This window comes from Bufo gargarizans, chromosome 11 (assembly GCF_014858855.1).
Source record: "Bufo gargarizans isolate SCDJY-AF-19 chromosome 11, ASM1485885v1, whole genome shotgun sequence".
Lineage (NCBI taxonomy): Eukaryota > Metazoa > Chordata > Amphibia > Anura > Bufonidae > Bufo > Bufo gargarizans.
Window position 1 is genome coordinate 63,659,373 of NC_058090.1, and position 20,699 is coordinate 63,680,071.

The 20,699-nt window shown below is 41.6% G+C and overlaps 1 protein-coding gene across 1 annotated transcript in view; it reads right to left on the reverse strand.

Moving 5' to 3' along the window:
• The window catches only part of NPAS3 (neuronal PAS domain protein 3), a 600,688-nt gene that overhangs the window by 11,278 nt on the left and 568,711 nt on the right, over window positions 1-20,699 (reverse strand). Inside the window, exons 10-11 of the mRNA XM_044272150.1 lie at window positions 13,154-13,301; window positions 8,647-8,762 (exon numbers count right to left, since the gene is read on the reverse strand). Coding sequence (XP_044128085.1) covers window positions 8,647-8,762; window positions 13,154-13,301 — 264 coding nt within the window. The remainder of the gene's footprint in view (window positions 1-8,646; window positions 8,763-13,153; window positions 13,302-20,699) is intronic.

A 20,699-nucleotide genomic window follows, 5' to 3' on the forward strand; every position in this document is an offset into this window, starting at 1 on the left:
AGGAACCAGGCCTGGACGGGTGTTGTCGATGGTGATGCAGGGGGGGTTTGTTGGTTGTACAGGTGGTGGGCTATTGTGTACCGTGAGGATTGATGTGTCTAGAAGTAGACTACTGTTCTGTGGTGTGTGGCAGGGGTGAATTTCCGCTGTGATCATAATACTTTTTGCAGAGCTATTTTTTGATGGGGTTGGGCTCACAGGCAAGTAGGCTGTTAGTGTATTACACTGCTTGTAATGCATTGCAGAAGGAATCAATGTCAATGTCCCAAAAGTCAATGTCCCTCAATGGGACAAAAATAAACAGTAAAAAAAAAAGTTCATCATAATAAATAAATAAAAGTTCAAGTAAAAAAGAATGTCCCTTTCCCATAATAAACACATATAAAATGTGCGTCTGTAATGACGTGCTCTATAAAAATATCACATGATCTACCCCCCCCAAAAAAATGCATTGTTTTGGTCACTTTGCTTTACAAAAAGTGGGGTAGCACACAATCAAAAAGTAAAATGTACTCTACAATGGTACCACTGAAAACGTCACCTCATCTCACAAAAAATGAGCCTCACACAAGACGACTGTCAGAAAAGTAAAAAAAAAATGTCCATGGAGGAGTGAAGACGCGCTCAGCCAGAGCTCCTCCATCATCCCCAGCATGATTTGTCCCACATTGTCAGCCACTGTTGGGCAAAACCTTGAATAAGGGTAGAGCCCGACCGTCTGCTACCGTGGCACCCTCCCAAGGTGACTTGCTGCATCTGTTCGCCCGGCAGTCTACTTCATCGGCTCCCGCTCTCAACGGCCGCACCATGAGCTCACAAGATGGCTCAGGCACTCACGCCACGTGGACATCAGAAGCACTCCCTGCAGTGATCAACAGCCTTCCTTTGCAAGCGGGCAGGCGCCGATCTGCCTCAGTGCCCTCCTTACTTGCTCCTGCAGAGCAGCTTGCATGAACCTACAGTCCAGTCCGAAGTCCTTCTGCCACCAGACTGCGATCTCTACAGGCTCACAGCGGCCCTGACTCTCCCCACTGGCCCGAGCATCAGCAATCCACCGCCACACTGCTGCTTCATACAGCACCACAGGTCAGTTCAGATGGCTCACCCTCCTCACAAGAGGCTCCCCCCAATGTCCCCCAACCCTGCCAAGCCAGGAGATCCTGCACTGAGGCCTTCAGTTGACCCCTTTTGGCCCAGGGGATATACTCCCCAACTATCCATGGTGCTGTATTCCCTAGACATCCATCAGGGGCCCCCTCGTGACCAATCTTCACCACATCATGGCCCTCATCTCCTGCAGCAGCTCTAGGATCTGACTCAGAGGTCCCCCAACCAATCGGCACCCCGTGCCCTCTCCACCCCTGCTGCAGAAGACCCCCTTTGCAGGAAGGAGGCGTCCTGCTCCCCTGATCCCTCCTTGGCGGCGGAGCCACTCTGGTCTACTGGATCCTCATGGGACGATACCCATCCGCCATTATCTGGAGAAACACCACTAGGCACAGGGGCCACGACTGACCCTGCGGATATACCTCCCCAAGGCCTTTCCATACACTTCGCCCTGAGACCGCTATCCTCTTCTGCTTTATTTGATGAAAACACCAGGCCGCCCACCATGGCTGATTTGCGCACTCTTATATGCTCTCTACCCTCTAAAGGCAGATCTATCCAGCTTCGCCGCTAATATCCTACAAGAATGTAAACAGGAATTCTCCCAGGTCCGATCTGACATCAAAGTCAATTCTGTCACACAAGAATCATGCAACCTTGTGAGCTACTATCTGTACAAGACAAAGTCCAAGCCCACGACGCGCAGCTACATGTCCTACAGCAACACCTAGACAACATCGAAAACCGCAGTCGTCACAACAATTTGCGGATTAGAGGCCTTCCAGAGTCCATACCATGCTATCCACAATAGTCGGAATTTTCAACTGAATTCTGGGGTGCCTGCCAAACTCCCACATAGAGATTGACAGAGCACACAGGGCCCTGAGACCTCCTACCCCTGATAGTGCTAAACCGAGAGACATCATTTGCAGAATCCAGTTTTAGCGAGCTGCCTTACGTCCACTATTGGATCTTGCCACCGGTCAATCTGGGCCCATGGCCGTCTATCCTCCCACCTACTTCTGAATTGTTGAGACGACCTCGTCCTCCTCATGACGTCACCAAGGAGGCACCTGGACCAACTATACCAACTCCACAGGATCAGAGACGACGAAGATTAGCTGGTCCTAGACGTGGATCCCCCCTAACCTTGTCACTTGAAGGACTGCCTGCAGTTTCTATTTGAGCCTATTACAGCCATGATGGCTCCTCTTCTTTTCATGCTTAACACCACCTTGTTCCTTTCACTTGCTCTTTCTGAGTGGCTGCTATTATCGACTGTCAGTTCGATTTGTTAGGGGATATAGACTTCTTTAGACCTTTTGATCACGCTAGCTCTTTCTCTTGTTTGCGTCCTCTTTCTCTCTTCCTATTTTGCTTTACTCTCTTCTTGCTTTCTGCACGTCACCCTTCCCCGTGTTCCTTGTGTTCTTCCCTCCCTACAGATATGACATCACTCAAGAAAGCGTCTTTCAATGTGAAGGGCCTCAACACCCCTGAAAAAAGAACTCAGGTACTCCACCATCTCCATCATCAGAAGGTACATATTGTTTGTTTCCAGGAAACGCACTTTAAAGAGGGTTGTGCCCCTGGCATACGGCAACGGCACTACACAACCTGGCACTTTGCAAATTACCTGGTGAACAAGATGAAAGGTGTTGCCATAGCGATCCATAGATATTTGCCTCACCAGGTGCTAGGCTGCACTGCTGATCCCGACGCCAGATACTTGATTCTTTCATTACTAATTGGTGGAATTAACTTTTCTTAACGCTTATGTCCCCAACCAAAACCAGGCCTCCTTTATTCTGGACCTAGTTGATAAAGCCCTTCCCCTGACCTGAAGAACGGTCATCTTCTGTGGCGACTTTAACCGTACTCTTGACCCCACACTCGATAATTCGACCGGACGTGTCTCCCTTCCCTACTCCACTATTAAAAAAGTTAAAAGAGCATTCCTCCAATTACAACTCTACGACCCATGGTGCCTCCAGCACCCAGCAGACAAAGACTATACATTTTATTCTGCCTCTCACTCCTCTTACAGCCGCACAGACTATATTCCCTCCAACAACCGGCTCTATCCTGGTTGGACTCCACACAAATAGGCAATATCCTGTGGTTAGACCATGCCCCAACACTCTGCTCCCTAAACATCCCCTTCCTTACTAAAAACAAATGGACTTGGCGCCTGGACGAATTTCTTCTTCTCGACCCGGTGTGCGCTGCTGATCTTACTAGCACTGTGTCAGGCTTCCTGTCGGATCACAGTACGGATGCCACTCCTCTTCCAGTGAAATGGAAAGCTCTGAAGTGTGTCTTGCACGGAGTCTGTATTAAACATGGCTCCCATCTCAAGAAGGAAAAGGCACACGCCCTCAAACTTGCATTACAAAAGGTCGCCTCCTTGGAACTTGCCCACAAGCAAGCACTTTCCTTGCTGACTCTCCGTGATCTTCAAAACGCATGTTTGGATACCAAATGCTTATTAGAAGCGTCCTACAAACTTATTATACAAATATGTCATAGTAAATTTTCCGAATATGCAAATAAGAGTGGGCACATGCTGGCAAGGGCTCTTAGGGGAAAACTGTCTGTTTCACATATCCCTGTGATCAAAAACCCTGTGGATCGCATGGTACACACCACCACAGATATTGCGTCTTCTTTCCATTCCTTTTATTCGGAGCTTTACAATCTGCCCCAAGTTACCTCAACACAGGCAGATTACACACCTGAACCCTCCTCTCAGCTGCCCAAATTATCAGCACTAGAATCTGCTGGTTTGGAGATGCCATTCACGGAAGTAGAGCTCCAAATCATTCTCAAATCCTTGCCAGGGGGTAAGCTCACAGCCAGGTTCTACAAATCCTTAGCGACCATCTTTTTCCCCTTTTAAGCTACTGGTTTTTAACGTGGTGTCTCCTGGGCTTCCCTTCTCCGCACAGACCACTGAGACCCATACTGCAGTCATCCAAAAATATGGCAAAGACCCGCATTTATGTGCTAGCCATTGGCTATTTGCCAAATTGATGGCCCATAGTTTAAATGCACTCTTACCCTCAATTATCCACCCTGACCAGGTGGGGTTCGTGCTGGGAGGCCCGGGACAATACCCATAAAACTCTAGACATCATCCATCATGCAAAAGAAAGAAAAATTCCCCTCATGATCTTATCCCTAGTTGCCAAGAAGGCCTTTGACTGAATCTCCTGGCACTCTATACACGCTGTTCTTTCATATCTGGGTATGGGCCCGAGTTTCCTGTCAAAGGTTTTTAGTCTGTACCAAAAACCCTCGGCACGAGTAAAGATCAATGGCACTCTTTCCCCTTCGTTCCCTATTCACAACGGGACGCGCCAGGGTTGTCTGCTGTCTCCTCTGCTTTACATTCTGGTTATGGAGCATCTTATGTCCTCCATACGCGCCAATCAGGACATCTCGGGAATAAAGATGGGAAAAATTAATACAAATGTGCAGCTTTTGCAGATGATCTCCTGCTCTATATAACTAATCCCTGCATTTCTCTGTCGTCTTTGCTCCGCGAGATCTCCTGTTTTGGTGAGTGGACCAACTTCAAAATCAACATGTCGACGTTGGAGGCCTTGGATGTCTCCCTACCCAGTGCAGTGGTCTCTTCCCTCAAAACCTCCTTTCCCTTTTCCTGGCCACCAAACGGAATTACATATCTAGGTATAAAAATCACAGCTGACCTAACGCAGCTTTTTAGAATAAACTTCACCCCTTACCTCCAACAATTCCAGAAGGACCTTGAAGCCTAGCACCGAAGGGATTTTTCCTGGTTTGGCAGAATTAGCATTCTGAAAATGACTATGTTACCAAAACTACTTTATCTCCTGCAGACCATCCCCCTCCGTATTCCATTCATATTCTGGTCTCACATACGCCAATGCTTCACGCAATTTGTATGGTCACCCAGTAAGCCACGAATTAAATGGGAAATAATAACCCGGGGGTAGGTCTCCCGGATTCCTCACTATATTACCACACTACTGCATATGTCCGTCTTTTAGACATGATCCACACTGATACATCCAAGTCTTGGGTTCACATTGCACGTGACTCCTCCCCCTGCTCTATAACTATGCGTCCCACTCTCTCTAAGTTATCCTTTACAGCCCATCATACGTTTGCAATGTTAACATCCATAAGTCACCACACCTAACTAATTGACCCTAAAGGTCCTCTGGTTCCGATAACAGACCATCCTAGCTTCCCTCTGGGAATCTCGTCTTGGCCCTTCCTCCGGGCACGAAGACTAGCCCGATCAGATTTTGGTATGTCCTCTCGGGATCCTCACTGAAACCTCTACCTCAACTACTTGGGATCCCCACCCCATCAACCTGCAACTCTTTGGAATATTCACAACTAAATCACACTCATCCATGTGTAAATCCCACACACTTACTCAAAACCTCACAACATTTGAGAAGATGTGCATTTACCCCGCAGCTGTTTTTAGAAACATATCAACCATATATAAGCTGCTGTTACAGCAACGCTCCTCGTGCCCTCATCCATTCTGTCAGGCCTGGGAACAGGACTTGGGTATTCCTATCACCCCAGTCCAACGGAATAGACGTTTTCTTCTATCTCACAAAGCACTGATCTCTACTAAAGCCCAAGAAAAGAGTTACAAAATTATATCCTAGATGGTACAGAGTACCTGCGTTGCTCCATAAATGGTTCCCCACAGTGTTAGATAGCTGCTGGAGATGTCACATGGAGGAGGGCACGATGATCCATATCTGGTGACATTGTACTATTCTATTCTATACTATTTTTGGAACCTTGTGCACAGGGTTATCAGATAAGGAGATTATCAGGAGATTGCCCTATACCAAAGAATGGAGGACCTTATTAGTGTGATGCCCTTGGATACCTCACCCACTCGAAGATGTGGGGCCCATGGGACAGGTACCAGTCCTCGGAAACTTTTTGGAACATACAACTGTAAATTCTGCATATCTAGACATTGTCCCCTTCCTATCCCCCCCCCCCCCCCAACACACACACTGTCTTATGTCCTCTTTTATGTGTCCTCTCTTAAACAGTTGCTTCTGTATTGATTTAATGTTTGTTTCCACGCTGTTATGTAGATTACAATGTCGAGCACTAAATGTTTTGCATGCTCCCTCCTAATGCATGTGTGCTTATTTGTACCAAATGACACAGAAAAGAAAATGTTATGTTAAAAACTTCAATAAAACATTAAACGAAATAAAAAATGCATTTTCAAAATGCTTTTATTGTGTAAGATTGCAAACAAAAATAAAAAAAATAAGCATATTAGGTATTACTGCATCCATCGTGATCTGGTCTATAAAATTATCTAATGGTCTATCCCTTCAGGTGAATGCTGTAAAAAAAATCTAAAATCATAATTGCGAGCGGACAAAAAGTATTATGTACCCCAAATTTGTACCAATGAAAACGCCAACTCATCCCGCTAAAAATGAGCTCCCACACAAGACCCCAAAAATATGGTTCTCAGAAAATGGTGAAACTAAAACAGGCTTTAAAAAAAAAAAATATAGATATGTCTGTAATCGTAATGACCAGCAGAATAAACCATAATGTGTCATTTTTCCTGCATGGTGTTTGTCCCAATAACAAGTCCCAAAAAAGCAATGGCAGAGTTGCTGCCTTATCTTTATCCTACTTCCCAAAAAGCTAAATAAAAAGTGATCAAAAAGTTGTATATACCCCATAATAGAACCAATGATAAAGCTCTGTTGAGAGAAAAATAAAATGTATGGTTGTCAGAAAATGGCGGTACTGGTGTTCAGAGACTGATTACTAGCATGGCGCCCATAAACAATTCCACCAAAATCTGCTCTCCAAAAACCATATGGTGCTCCTCTTCTGATCCCTGCCGTGTGCCCAAACAGCAATTTACAACTACATATGGGGCGTTGCCGTGTTCAGGAGAAAATGCTTAACAAAATTTGTGGTGCTTTTTCTCCTGTTACCCCTTGTGAAAATAAAAAATTGGGGAGCTTATGCGACAATTTATTGGAAGAAATGAAAAATGTCATTTCAACAACCAAGTGTTTTTTATTAAAAGCCTGTGGAGTCAAAGTAGTCAGCACAATCCTCAATAAATTCTATGAGGGGTGTAGTTTCCAAAATGGGGTAACTTTAACTTACAGTAGTGTGCTTTTAAATGTAACATGGCGCCCAAAAATTTGCCTCCAAAAACCATATGGTGCTCCTTTCCTTCTGAGCCGTATTGTGTGCTCAGAGCAGTTTATGGAGCGTTTCTGTAAATTGCAAAATCAGGGTAATAAATATTGAGGATTGTTTGGCTGTTAACACTTTATGTAAAATGTAAAATCTGAAAAAAAAGTGAAATTTTGAAATTTTGCATCCATTTTCTTTTAAATCTTGTGAAACATATAAGGGGTTAAGCACATTTGTAAAATCCGTTTTGAATAAATTGAGGAGCATTGTTTCTGAAATGGGGTAATTTATGGGCATTTTTTTTTTTTTACTATGTTAACCCCACAAAGTGGCTTCAAATTTGGAAATTTCCCTTTAAAAATGTGAAAATTAGCTTCTAAAATTCAAAGCCTTCTTACATCTTAAAAAAAAAAAAAAAATGGCATTCTCAAAATGATGCAAACATAAAGTAGACATATGGAAAATGTTAACTAATAACTAAATGTTTCCAAATGTTGGGTAAATTTGGATTCAGATTTGGATTCTTTTTATAAAGGTAAAACATATCAACTCAAATTTACTTTTAACATAATATATACATTGTTATACGAGAAAACAATCTCAGAATTGCTTGGATAATTGAAGCATTCAAAAGTTTTGTCCTGGGACACATGTCAGATTTGTCCTGAGGGAGTTAAAACAATAGGCCATTTTTCTGATGACACATTTCCTTTACCTAGGAGGTAAATAAAGCTGTATTTACACGTGCCTTTTGTGTTGTGGTTTTGCAGCGTTTTTGACATTCTGGTGTCTTTACGAGACTAACTTGAATACAGCTCTGTGCAAAAAAGTTTTTAAGATCTTTTCACATTCATTACATCCATTTGTTTATTTTTTGTGTTTTTTTTTTCCAACTGTAAACTCCTTTTGCTTTGATTCAAAATGACTCTTTTAGGTCTCCTGTGGTACTCTATCACTCACTGGAATTAGATAGAGGGGGATATATTTTCTACGCAATGATTTTCATGGAGAAAACATGTCCTGCCTCCCTCACCCACAAAATGATTGCCAACTCCTTCTGCATACAAATGCATACTGGAAAAGCAGTAAAGGACAATGGTTGATTTGTCTATCTGATGAGATTCTTATCACATAACCTTTTTCAGATATTTTAAGTTAGGTTCAAAAATTTGGTACATGTTAACATGTTAAAATTAGTCAATTAGGTATGCAGGAGCAAAAAATATTTGATTTAGGGAGCATGATTCCAATTTCAGTCTTTATAAGTTTTTTTTTTTGCACTAAAAAGGAAATAATATAAAATAGCTTTAATTGTTATATTCCTGTCTGTGTTACCTGAATTATCCTTGGAGTCTGAATCCGAGTCAGAGGTCTCTGAGGATTCTGATGTCTTTTCAGGCAAATGTGGAAGCTGAGCAATATCCATTGGAATGTCCTTGTATTCAGGCAAACTAAATTACCAAAACAAATGGGTATGAGAATGCAGGTTTAAAGGGCTCTCTGGGTTACAGATATTGATGACCTATCCTCAGGATAGGCCATTGATATCAGATTGGTGGGGGTTCGACACCCGACATCCCCACTGATCAGCTTTTCATACTGCTGCGGTTCTGGAAACAAATAGTGTTCAGAGTGGAAGCAGAAGGCTCCATATACTGTGTAGTTTCTGGTGTCGGTAAACTGAAACTCAGCTCCTGGCTGGGTCATTACACAATGTACGGAGGTGTCTGCTTCTACTCTGTACACTGTTAAATTCTGGCACTGAAGAAGCCCAAAACAATTGATCAGGGTGTGCCAGGTGTCGTACCGCCCCCCATTGATCTGATATTGATGACCTATCTGGAGAACAGGTCATCAACATCTGTAACCCAGAATACCCCTTTACTATGCAAATCTACTGTACATTATACTGAAAATGCATCTACAAAATGTAGACAAAGCCTATGTCCAACAAGCCTACAAGAAAGGCTCCAGACTCCAGTCATCAGATCCACAATAAAAAAAAAACAAGCTTTATTGAACATATACAATAATTTTTTTTCAAACTTTTTAAAAAGGTAGAGTGGACAAACATGATATGAGACAGGCACCAGGTTACAGCATCACTTTGAAACACCACTTCTAGGTTCCAAAACAGCTGTTGGGTGAAACTGTCCAGAGAAGGACTTAGGCTGATTGGTGCAATGTGCGGCACTTTCTATTGATGCTCCTCCTTACTGTTCATCATATAGTGCCCAAATAACACTATCATAAACTGCTCAAAATCACTTCCATAAGTCGCTACTGTCAGGAATTTGCCTAATGGACACTTTACAATGAATAAACTTGCAATTTTCAGGTGCCTAGGCCACCAGGGCCAGTGCTGCCTCCTTCAGTAGTGACAGGTAATGCACCGTGTGGGTTGGCAGAAGATGCACTTCTTAAGACCAGCTCTCATTCTGTCCTGTCCACAGCACTTTTCAGACTGAATCTGAGATCAGACTCTGGTTTCTTGGCATAAGTTATGTTGAAAAACTTGGAAAGCTGCACTCATAGCCTCACCATTTTGTGACACTCCCTGAATATAACTTCTGTACACTGTAATATGATGATGTATGGGAAGCTACTAAAATAAGTCATCCATGGGTATTCTAAATGTGATTTTTTTTTTGTATACATAAAATCATGTACAAATTACAATAACAAAAGATTACTATTTACTGTAGGTATTTGTTTGGCTCCTTTCTTCAATGAACATAAACAGCACTGTGCGTCTTCAGTGAAGAGTCTTCTCACCAGCTGCACAGTTCAGACTTGTGCAGCAGGTGGCACACTCACCATGTTTATTGTCTTAATGCATCTCAGCTCATTTTTTTTTTAAACCTATTTTCATTCATTATTACCCACTTGCCGTTTTATATGAAAGTGTAATACATGACTATTTTTTATGACTTCACTAACTTGTTACATATCATAGTTATACTATGTGCATGTGTCTTTATGTGTCTATTTCTGAAAAACGTCAGGGTTGACTCCTGAGGAAGCTCCTTTGCAGCCATTTGTGTAAGGTCTTTAGTCTAAGTAACTTTTTCACAGCTTTTGGCATTTTGTGTGTGTTATCCCTTGCACATTGTACTTTTATGGGTGATTGCGCTAGCGCTTATATACATTTGGTGCCACATTAATTCTTATGCAGATTATTATTTATTTGTTCTTTGATACTTGCAATTTATCTTTTGTCATGGTACACTGTGAAACTGTTTACATACATGCAGGGAAACAAGATGCTCATTTACCTTATCAATATATGTAACATTATTGGTGGTGTGCTATGGGGGGAGGTGGTTGCTTTATCAGTTACACTGCAGGCACAACCCCTTAGATATGTTGTTTGCATGTAGGTATTTTTTATCTTGCTGGTTGCTGTAGTTGTGTGTTACAGACCTAATATAATTGTATGATTTTCTCTTGCTTCAGGTGTACACCATTGTTTTATATACAGTACAGACCAAACGTTTGGACACACCTTATCATTCAAAGAGTTTTCTTTATTTTCATGACTATGAAAATTGTAGATTCACACTGAAGGTATCAAAACTATGAATTAACACATGTGGAATTATATACATAACAAAAAAGTGTGAAGCAACTGAAAATATGTCATATTCTAGGTTCTTCAAAGTAGCCACCTTTTGCTTTGATTACTGCTTTGCACACTCTTGGCATTCTCTTGATTAGCTTCAAGAGGTATTCACCTTTAATAAGTGGGATTTCTTGCCTTATAAATGGGGTTGGGACCATCAGTTGCGTTGTAGAGAAGTCAGGTGGATACACAGCTGATAGTCCTACTGAATAGACGGTTAGAATTTGTATTATGGCAAGAAAAAAACAGCTAAGTAAAGAAAAACAAGTGGCCATCATTACTTTAAGAAAATAAGGTCAGTCAGTCCGAAAAATTGGGAAATCTTTGAAAGTGTCCCCAAGTGCAGTCACAAAAACCATCAAGCGCTACAAAGAAACTGGCTCACACGCAGACCGCCCCAGGAAAGGAAGACCAAGAGTCACCTCTGCTGTGGGGGATAAGGTCATCAGAGTCACCAGCCTCAGAAATCGCAGGTTAACAGCAGCTCAGATTAGAGACCAGGTCAATGCCACACAGAGTTCTAGCAGCAGACACATCTCTAGAACAACTGTTAAGAGGGGACTGTGTGAATCAGGCCTTCATGGTAGAATATCTGCTAGGAAACCACTGCTAAGGACAGGCAACAAGCAGAAGAGACTTGTTTGGGCTAAAGAACACAAGGAATGGACATTAGACCAGTGGAAATCTGTGCTTTGGTCTGATGAGTCCAAATCTCAGATCTTTGGTTCCAACCACCGTGTCTTTGTGCAACGCAGAAAAGGTGAACGGATGGACTTTACATGCCTGGTTCCCACCGTGAAGCATGGAAGAGGAGGTGTGATGGTGTGGGGGTGCTTTGCTGGTGACACTGTTGGGGATTTATTCAAAATTGAAGGCATACTGAACCAGCATGGCTACCACAGCATCTTGCAGCGGCATGCTATTCCATCCGGTTTGCGTTTAGTTGGACCATCATTTATTTTTCAACAGGACAATGACCCCAAACAAACCTCCAGGCTGTGTAAGGGCTATTTGACCATGAAGGAGAGTGATGGGGTGCTGCGCCAGATGACCTGGCCTCCACAGTCACCGGACCTGAACCCAATCAAGATGGTTTGGGGTGAGCTGGACCGCAGAGTGAAGGCAAAAGGGCCAATAAGTGCTAAGCATCTCTGGGAACTCCTTCAAGACTGTTGGAAGACCATTTCAGGTGACTACCTCTTGAAGCTCATCAAGAGAATGCCAAGAGTGTGCAAAGCAGTAATCAAAGCAAAAGGTGGCTACTTTGAAGAACCTAGAATATGACATATTTTCAGTTGTTTCACACTTTTTTGTTATGTATATAATTCCACATGTGTTAATTCATAGTTTTGATGCCTTCAGTGTGAATCTACAATTTTCATAGTCATGAAAATAAAGAAAACTCTTTGAATGAGAAGGTGTGTCCAAACTTTTGGTCTGTACTGTATTATATTTCTGCCTGTCCCTATATTTGTCTGCAGTGCATTTATTGTGGTACATTCATGACTGCATGTCTTGAATGTTGTACTTTATAGAAACTCTCTGGACAAAACTGATATAGAGAGACCATGCATTACTTTTGTCTGGATTGCACATTTAAAAGGTGCACATCAAAGACCTAAAGCTCTAGGCTGCAGAAGGGATACTGGAAGGCCAGTGAAGATACAAGATGTTGTCCACTTTGTCAATTAAAGGTTATGTACACCTCTAAAGACATTTTTTATATGATCGTATTTAACTAATTTGGGGCAATATATTTTTTTTTCATTTGGTCTTTATTAAATAAAGTTCAGTCATTTCTGAGATACATGTACAGAGGTTAAAAATCATTCAGTTTGCAAGCTGTCACTTTCTGTTTTCTTTGAATCCTATCATCTGATGGCTCATGTTTAGTTCTTATCCCTGATCTCCTGACCTAATAAACACTCATTATCGCTCAATGCTTATCAAACTGATAAGAATATGGTTTAAATATGTTTTTCAGGTCAAGATATTAGAAATAAGAGCTACACATGAGCTGTCAGATGACGAGATTCAAAGAAAACAGAAAGTGACAGCTTAAAAAAGACTGATTTTTATCCTCTGTGCCTCAGAAATGGTTGAACATTTTTAATAAAGGCAAATTATTTTTAGCCCAAAATGAGTAAAATGCAATCATAAACAAATGTGCTTAAAGGTGTACATAGACTTTACGTCACTGAACTTCAAGCTTAAAGTTACCTGAGGATGTAGTTGACCCAGATGATGTTTCGCTCATTGGCATTTTTAGCATTGATTGCAATGGTAGCACAAGATTGCACCCAGATGTAGCCGCCATTCTTCTGCATCCATCGATAATACTTGGTTACACACTGGCCCTTGTTCAACACTGCAGAGAAAACATATGTCGTCAGATCTTTCCTGGTTAAAGATAACAGATTAATATTACAGATACTTTTTTTGTAAATGTATTACTGATGGCAGCATTACTGGCTAAATAGGAAGACGAGTTACATAGAATTGCACTCATAGGAAAGAAGTGTGCCTGATAAGGGTATGGAGTACAGCTCTAAACTCTACTGCTATTACACTAAAGTCTCTCTCTGTCTGCCTCTTAGAGGTTATTTGAAGGTATTTGTGCAGCTTTGATCCCTGGGCTCAATTTGGGGATTCCAGCTGGCCAGAAAATATAGCATTTTCTTTTCATCTTGTCAGAAAGAATTTACAGCTCTCAGATGAACGAAATCCCAGTCGGAGATTTGGGGTGGGTAGATGGGGGGAACTGAAACCATGGGAGTTAATATGTGAAGACAGCAGAGGGAGGGTTATTGGAAATGAAGGAGAAATAGTAACGAGTAATACATAGCAAAGGTGATAGGAAAAAAAGAAAGACATAGAAAAGTCACACTGCAGTCACATAATTAGCAACATACATAATATAAACTACGGCAGTAATACTATACCGAAAAAATGGTGAAGGAATTGAGAATTACTTTTTCTAATCTACACTCCCAAAATGTTATGTTTCTTTCCTTGCAGATGTCTCTGTATCTATTGAGTTTAGGTACCACCTCTGTCACAGGGTATTCCAGTGGAAGCAAATGAACCACTGGCCCAAATGCCATCAAACAAGGAAAGCTTTGTTGGATTATAAAGCAAAATATGAGCAAAAATATTGAATGTAATTCATTTTTGTAAAAAACAAACAAAATGATCAATTCTAGCGTGACATAGCATAAGTAAACCCTAATAAAAATTATATTTGAAAGTAAGTCAGTTATGCATTGTCCACTAGGTTCTGCTACTGATCTTCTGTGGAAGAATATCCAAAGAAAGGATATCAAACACCAGATGAAAGGATTCCTTGAGTAATGATTACCCTGAAAGACCGAGAAGAGGCAGCACACTTTTCTCAAATGTACATATACAGTATAACCAGTTCCAGAAGCTCTCCCGCCTAAGCAGCAGCACTAGTCATTGAGCTACCTGAGATGCTGGACAGCTCCCTTTCTATTACCAGTGTCATGTTTTCCTCAGGTCTAGGGATGAGCGAACTCGAACTGTATAGTTCGGGTTCGTACCGAATTTTGGGGTGTCCGTGACACGGACCCGAACCCGGACATTTTCGTAAAAGTCCGGGTTCGGGTTCGGTGTTCGTCGCTTTCTTCGCGCTTTTGTGACGCTTTCTTGGCGCTTTTTGAAAGGCTGCAAAGCAGCCAATCAACAAGCGTCATACTACTTGCCCCAAGAGGCCATCACAGCCATGCCTACTATTGGCATGGCTGTGATTGGCCAGAGCACCATGTGACCCAGCCTCTATTTAAGCTGGAGTCACATAGCGCCGCCCGTCACTCTGCTCTGATTAGCGTAGGGAGAGGTTGCGGCTGCGACAGTAGGGCGAGATTAGGCAGATTAACTCCTCCAAAGGACTTGATTAACTGATCGATCTGCAGCTGTGGATCATTGAGCTGCTGATCCTCAATTGCTCACTGTTTTTAGGCTGCACAGACCGTTTGTCAGTCTCATTTTTCTGGGGTGATCGGCGGCCATTTTGTGTCTTGTGGTGCGCCAGCACAAGCTGCGACCAAGTGCATTTAACCCTCAATGGTGTGGTTGTTTTTTGGCTAAAGCCTACATCAGGGTGAAGCTGTCACACCAAGTGCATTTAACCAGCAATAGTCTGTTCATTTTTTGGCCATATACAAAATCAGGGGCAAGCTGCGCCTGTCACCAAGTGCATTTAACCCTCAATGGTGTGGTTGTTTTTTGGCTAAAGCCTACATCAGGGTGAAGCTGTCACACCAAGTGCATTTAACCAGCAATAGTCTGTTCATTTTTTGGCCATATACAAAATCAGGGGCAAGCTGCGCCTGTCACCAAGTGCATTTAACCCTCAATGGTGTGGTTGTTTTTTGGCTAAAGCCTACATCAGGGTGAAGCTGTCACACCAAGTGCATTTAACCAGCAATAGTCTGTTCATTTTTTGGCCATATACAAAATCAGGGGCAAGCTGCGCCTGTCACCAAGTGCATTTAACCCTCAATGGTGTGGTTGTTTTTTGGCTAAAGCCTACATCAGGGTGAAGCTGTCACACCAAGTGCATTTAACCAGCAATAGTCTGTTCATTTTTTGGCCATATCCCAGTCTAATTCTGTCACTAAATCCATACCGGTCACCCAGCGCCTAAATACTAGGCCTCAAATTTATATCCAGCTAAATCTGTCCCTAGTGCTGTAGCTGGGCGAGTTATTTAGTGTCCGTTCAAGCACATTTCTTGTTCTGGGTTGAAATACAATTCCCAATTTAGCAATTTCATAATTTAGTGGTTCCTGCTATATCAGAGCTATTTGAAATCTATCCCAAAAAGGGTATATAATATTGAAGGTGCACATTGGGTCATTCAGAATAACTTCACACACACCCGCTACTGTGTATTTCCAAGTCTAATTCTGTCACTAAACCCATACCTGTCACCCAGCGCCTAAATACTAGGCCTCAAATTTAAATCCCTCTAAATCTCTCGTTACCCACCGCTGTACTGTTGTTGCTGGGCAAGATATTTAGTGTCCGTCAAAGCACATTTTTTGTTCTGGGTTGAAGTACAATTCCCAATTTAGCAATTTCATAATTTAGTGGTTTCTGCTATATCAGAGCTATTTGAAATCTATCCCTAAAAGGGTATATAATATTGAAGGTGCACATAGGGTCATTCAGAATAACTTCACACACACGCTTCTGTGCATTTCCAAGTCTAATTCTGTCACTAAATCCATACCGGTGACCCAGCGCCTAAATACTAGGCCTCAAATTTAAATCCCTCTAAATCTCTCGTTACCCACCACTGTACTGTTGTTGCTGGGCAAGATATTTAGTGTCCGTCAAAGCACATTTTTTGTTCTGGGTTGAAGTACAATTCCCAATTTAGCAATTTCATAATTTAGTGGTTTCTGCTATATCAGAGCTATTTGAAATCTATCCCTAAAAGGGTATATAATATTGAAGGTGCACATAGGGTCATTCAGAATAACTTCACACACACGCTTCTGTGCATTTCCAAGTCTAATTCTGTCACTAAATCCATACCGGTGACCCAGCGCCTAAATACTAGGCCTCAAATTTAAATCCCTCTAAATCTCTCGTTACCCACCGCTGTACTGTTGTTGCTGGGCAAGATATTTAGTGTCCGTCAAAGCACATTTTTTGTTCTGGGTTGAAGTACAATTCCCAATTTAGCAATTTCATAATTTAGTGGTTTCTGCTATATCAGAGCTATTTGAAATCTATCCCTAAAAGGGTATATAATATTGAAGGTGCACATAGGGTCATTCAGAATAACTTCACACACACGCTTCTGTGCATTTCCAAGTCTAATTCTGTCACTAAATCCATACCGGTGACCCAGCGCCTAAATACTAGGCCTCAAATTTAAATCCCTCTAAATCTCTCGTTACCCACCGCTGTACTGTTGTTGCTGGGCAAGATATTTAGTGTCCGTCAAAGCACATTTTTTGTTCTGGGTTGAAGTACAATTCCCAATTTAGCAATTTCATAATTTAGTGGTTTCTGCTATATCAGAGCTATTTGAAATCTATCCCTAAAAGGGTATATAATATTGAAGGTGCACATAGGGTCATTCAGAATAACTTCACACACACGCTTCTGTGCATTTCCAAGTCTAATTCTGTCACTAAATCCATACCGGTGACCCAGCGCCTAAATACTAGGCCTCAAATTTAAATCCCTCTAAATCTCTCGTTACCCACCACTGTACTGTTGTTGCTGGGCAAGATATTTAGTGTCCGTCAAAGCACATTTTTTGTTCTGGGTTGAAGTACAATTCCCAATTTAGCAATTTCATAATTTAGTGGTTCCTGCTATATCAGAGCTATTTGAAATCTATCCCAAAAAGGGTATATAATATTGAAGGTGCACATTGGGTCATTCAGAATAACTTCACACACACCCGCTACTGTGTATTTCCAAGTCTAATTCTGTCACTAAACCCATACCTGTCACCCAGCGCCTAAATACTAGGCCTCAAATTTAAATCCCTCTAAATCTCTCGTTACCCACCGCTGTACTGTTGTTGCTGGGCAAGATATTTAGTGTCCGTCAAAGCACATTTTTTGTTCTGGGTTGAAGTACAATTCCCAATTTAGCAATTTCATAATTTAGTGGTTTCTGCTATATCAGAGCTATTTGAAATCTATCCCTAAAAGGGTATATAATATTGAAGGTGCACATAGGGTCATTCAGAATAACTTCACACACACGCTTCTGTGCATTTCCAAGTCTAATTCTGTCACTAAATCCATACCGGTGACCCAGCGCCTAAATACTAGGCCTCAAATTTAAATCCCTCTAAATCTCTCGTTACCCACCGCTGTACTGTTGTTGCTGGGCAAGATATTTAGTGTCCGTCAAAGCACATTTTTTGTTCTGGGTTGAAGTACAATTCCCAATTTAGCAATTTCATAATTTAGTGGTTCCTGCTATATCAGAGCTATTTGAAATCTATCCCAAAAAGGGTATATAATATTGAAGGTGCACATTGGGTCATTCAGAATAACTTCACACACACCCGCTACTGTGTATTTCCAAGTCTAATTCTGTCACTAAACCCATACCTGTCACCCAGCGCCTAAATACTAGGCCTCAAATTTAAATCCCTCTAAATCTCTCGTTACCGCTGTACTGTTGTAGCTGGGAAAGTTATTTAGTGCCCGTCAAAGCACATTTTTTGTTCTGGGTTGAAGTACAATTCCCAATTTAGCAATTTCATAATTTAGTGGTTCCTGCTATATCAGAGCTATTTGAAATCTATCCCAAAAAGGGTATATAATATTCAAGGTGCACATTGGGTCATTCAGAATAACTTCACACACACGCTTCTGTGCATTTCCAAGTCTAATTCTGTCACTAAATCCATACCGGTCACCCAGCGCCTAAATACTAGGCCTCAAATTTATATCCCGCTGAATTTGAATACAATACATTGGGCCAAATAATATATTTGTTGTTGTGGTGAACCATAACAATGAGAAAAACATCTAGTAAGGGACGCGGACGTGGACATGGTCGTGGACATGGTCGGACATGGTGGGTGACGTGAAGCCTCATTCTCTGCTATGACATGAAGACTGATTCTCTGCTGACATGAAGCCAGATTGTCTGTTACGGGACCTCTCTCCTCTGCCTGGGTGCCGGGGCCTAAATATCTGAGAATGGACTGTTCCAGTGGTGGGTGACGGGAAGCCAGATTCTCTGCTATGGAACCTCTCTCCAATTGATTTTGGTTAATTTTTATTTATTTAATTTTTATTTTAATTAATTTCCCTATCCACATTTGTTTGCAGGGGATTTACCTACATGTTGCTGCCTTTTGCAGCCCTCTAGCCCTTTCCTGGGCTGTTTTACAGCCGTTTTAGTGCCGAAAAGTTCGGGTCCCCATTGACTTCAATGGGGTTCGGGTTCGGGACGAAGTTCGGATCGGGTTCGGATCCCGAACCCGAACATTTCCGGGATGTTCGGCCGAACTTCTCGAACCCGAACATCCAGGTGTTCGCTCAACTCTACTCAGGTCTTCTAACTATGTTGCTTGGCTGTTCCCAGGTCTCTTACAGAAGAGCATGGTGCATGCTGGGAGTTATAGTTTCACCACTGCAAGAGTGCCATAGGTTGATGATCTCCATTCTAGATAGACTTCTTGTTCTAGTTTAATTTAGCAGTTTAGTCTAATTTCTCTGTAAGCATTTATTTAGCGCTCCCTGTTTGATTTGACTTTTCCTCTAATCTAGCTACAGTATGTGCTGGCAGAATATTCAAGGATATTTTCAAGCATGACCTAATACAGTATTTGACTATAGTCCCTTTTAAATCACCTAGGCCAGACATGAATGGCTGCATCTTAGGCCAAAATGCTTACAAACGTGTACGGCCATGCATAGACAAAACGTTAGAGGCAGTAGAGAGAAAAAAGGAAAAATACTTTGGCCAGTAACTTAAAAATAGTTGAAATCTGAAATATGATTTATAAATGAAACTATAGTTAAAGGGGTATTGATGGAATATTGAAAGGAAATTCTGAGATATGTGTAGGTGCCACCTATGTCAAGAACAGGATCCCATCTTGCTGCTGCCATGAATGGAGAGATTGCCAAGCATAAGCTGTTCTTTGCGTTCAACTCTATGTGAGTTACGAAAGTAACCAAACACGATTACTCAGCAATGTTCAGAATTCTCATAGAAGTTAATGCAGGAATCCACCTCTACATTCATGGTTGGCGCAAGATAGGCCCCTTTTCTGAGAAAGGTGCAGGTGCCAGAGGTGCAACCCACACCTATCAGACATGTATGGTATTATTTATGGTATATCCTATAAATATGCCAGAAACGTCCAGATGAGAATACCCCATTAACCATATGCTCAATATCACTGTCAATTTTAGTAAAAATATATCATATCCCTTTGTTCAGATGAGCTAAAAATAAATAAATACATTTGCAAACAGATGTAAAAGAATGAAATAATTTATTTAAGTTTTGCAATAATTTTTTTTTGCTACTGTGACATTTAAATTTGTGTTTTATTTTAATGTATAATGTATAAATAATAAATAAATATAAATAAATGGAGATACGGTATTGTTTTATAGCCACCATTGTCTCCTAAACCCATTATGATGGAAATGGTCAGTGGTGTGTTTTGTTTAGTCCACAAGTTCACCCATTTTATAGTTTACACATACATTCAGAGCTGAATTCTGCCAGCAATTCTAGCTGTCTTGCTCATGCAGTTTGCTTTTGTAATTTCTGTTCTGGGAATGGTAGTCTCTGCGCAATGTATTGTACAGTAATCTGATGCAGAAAAATATTTTGCTATATAGGAGCTCAGCTATACAACTACAGGTGAGCTTAAAGGAAACCTGTCATGTGGGTATTTGATTATAATATAACTCATTATATACAATCATTAACTATTAAAAAGTGCCTTAGATGTATTCACTTACTGGTGTGACAGATGGTTACCTCATAATATAAACACAAAGATGCCACATGCCGCATGGTAATGAGCTGATTTGAGTCCGGCGAGAAGTCTAACTTTGATATGAGTCCAGCCTTTTTTTCTTTTCCGCGGTGTAGCCACTCCCCTATTCACTTGTTCAGAAGCTAAAAATTCGGCGCATGCCTGCTGTCTGATCAGTGTAATGACGCACATTCATAGCTGATAGTAAACTGGGCATGCGTCGGCTCATCCTTACTTCCGGTGGACCAGTACAAGCAGGAG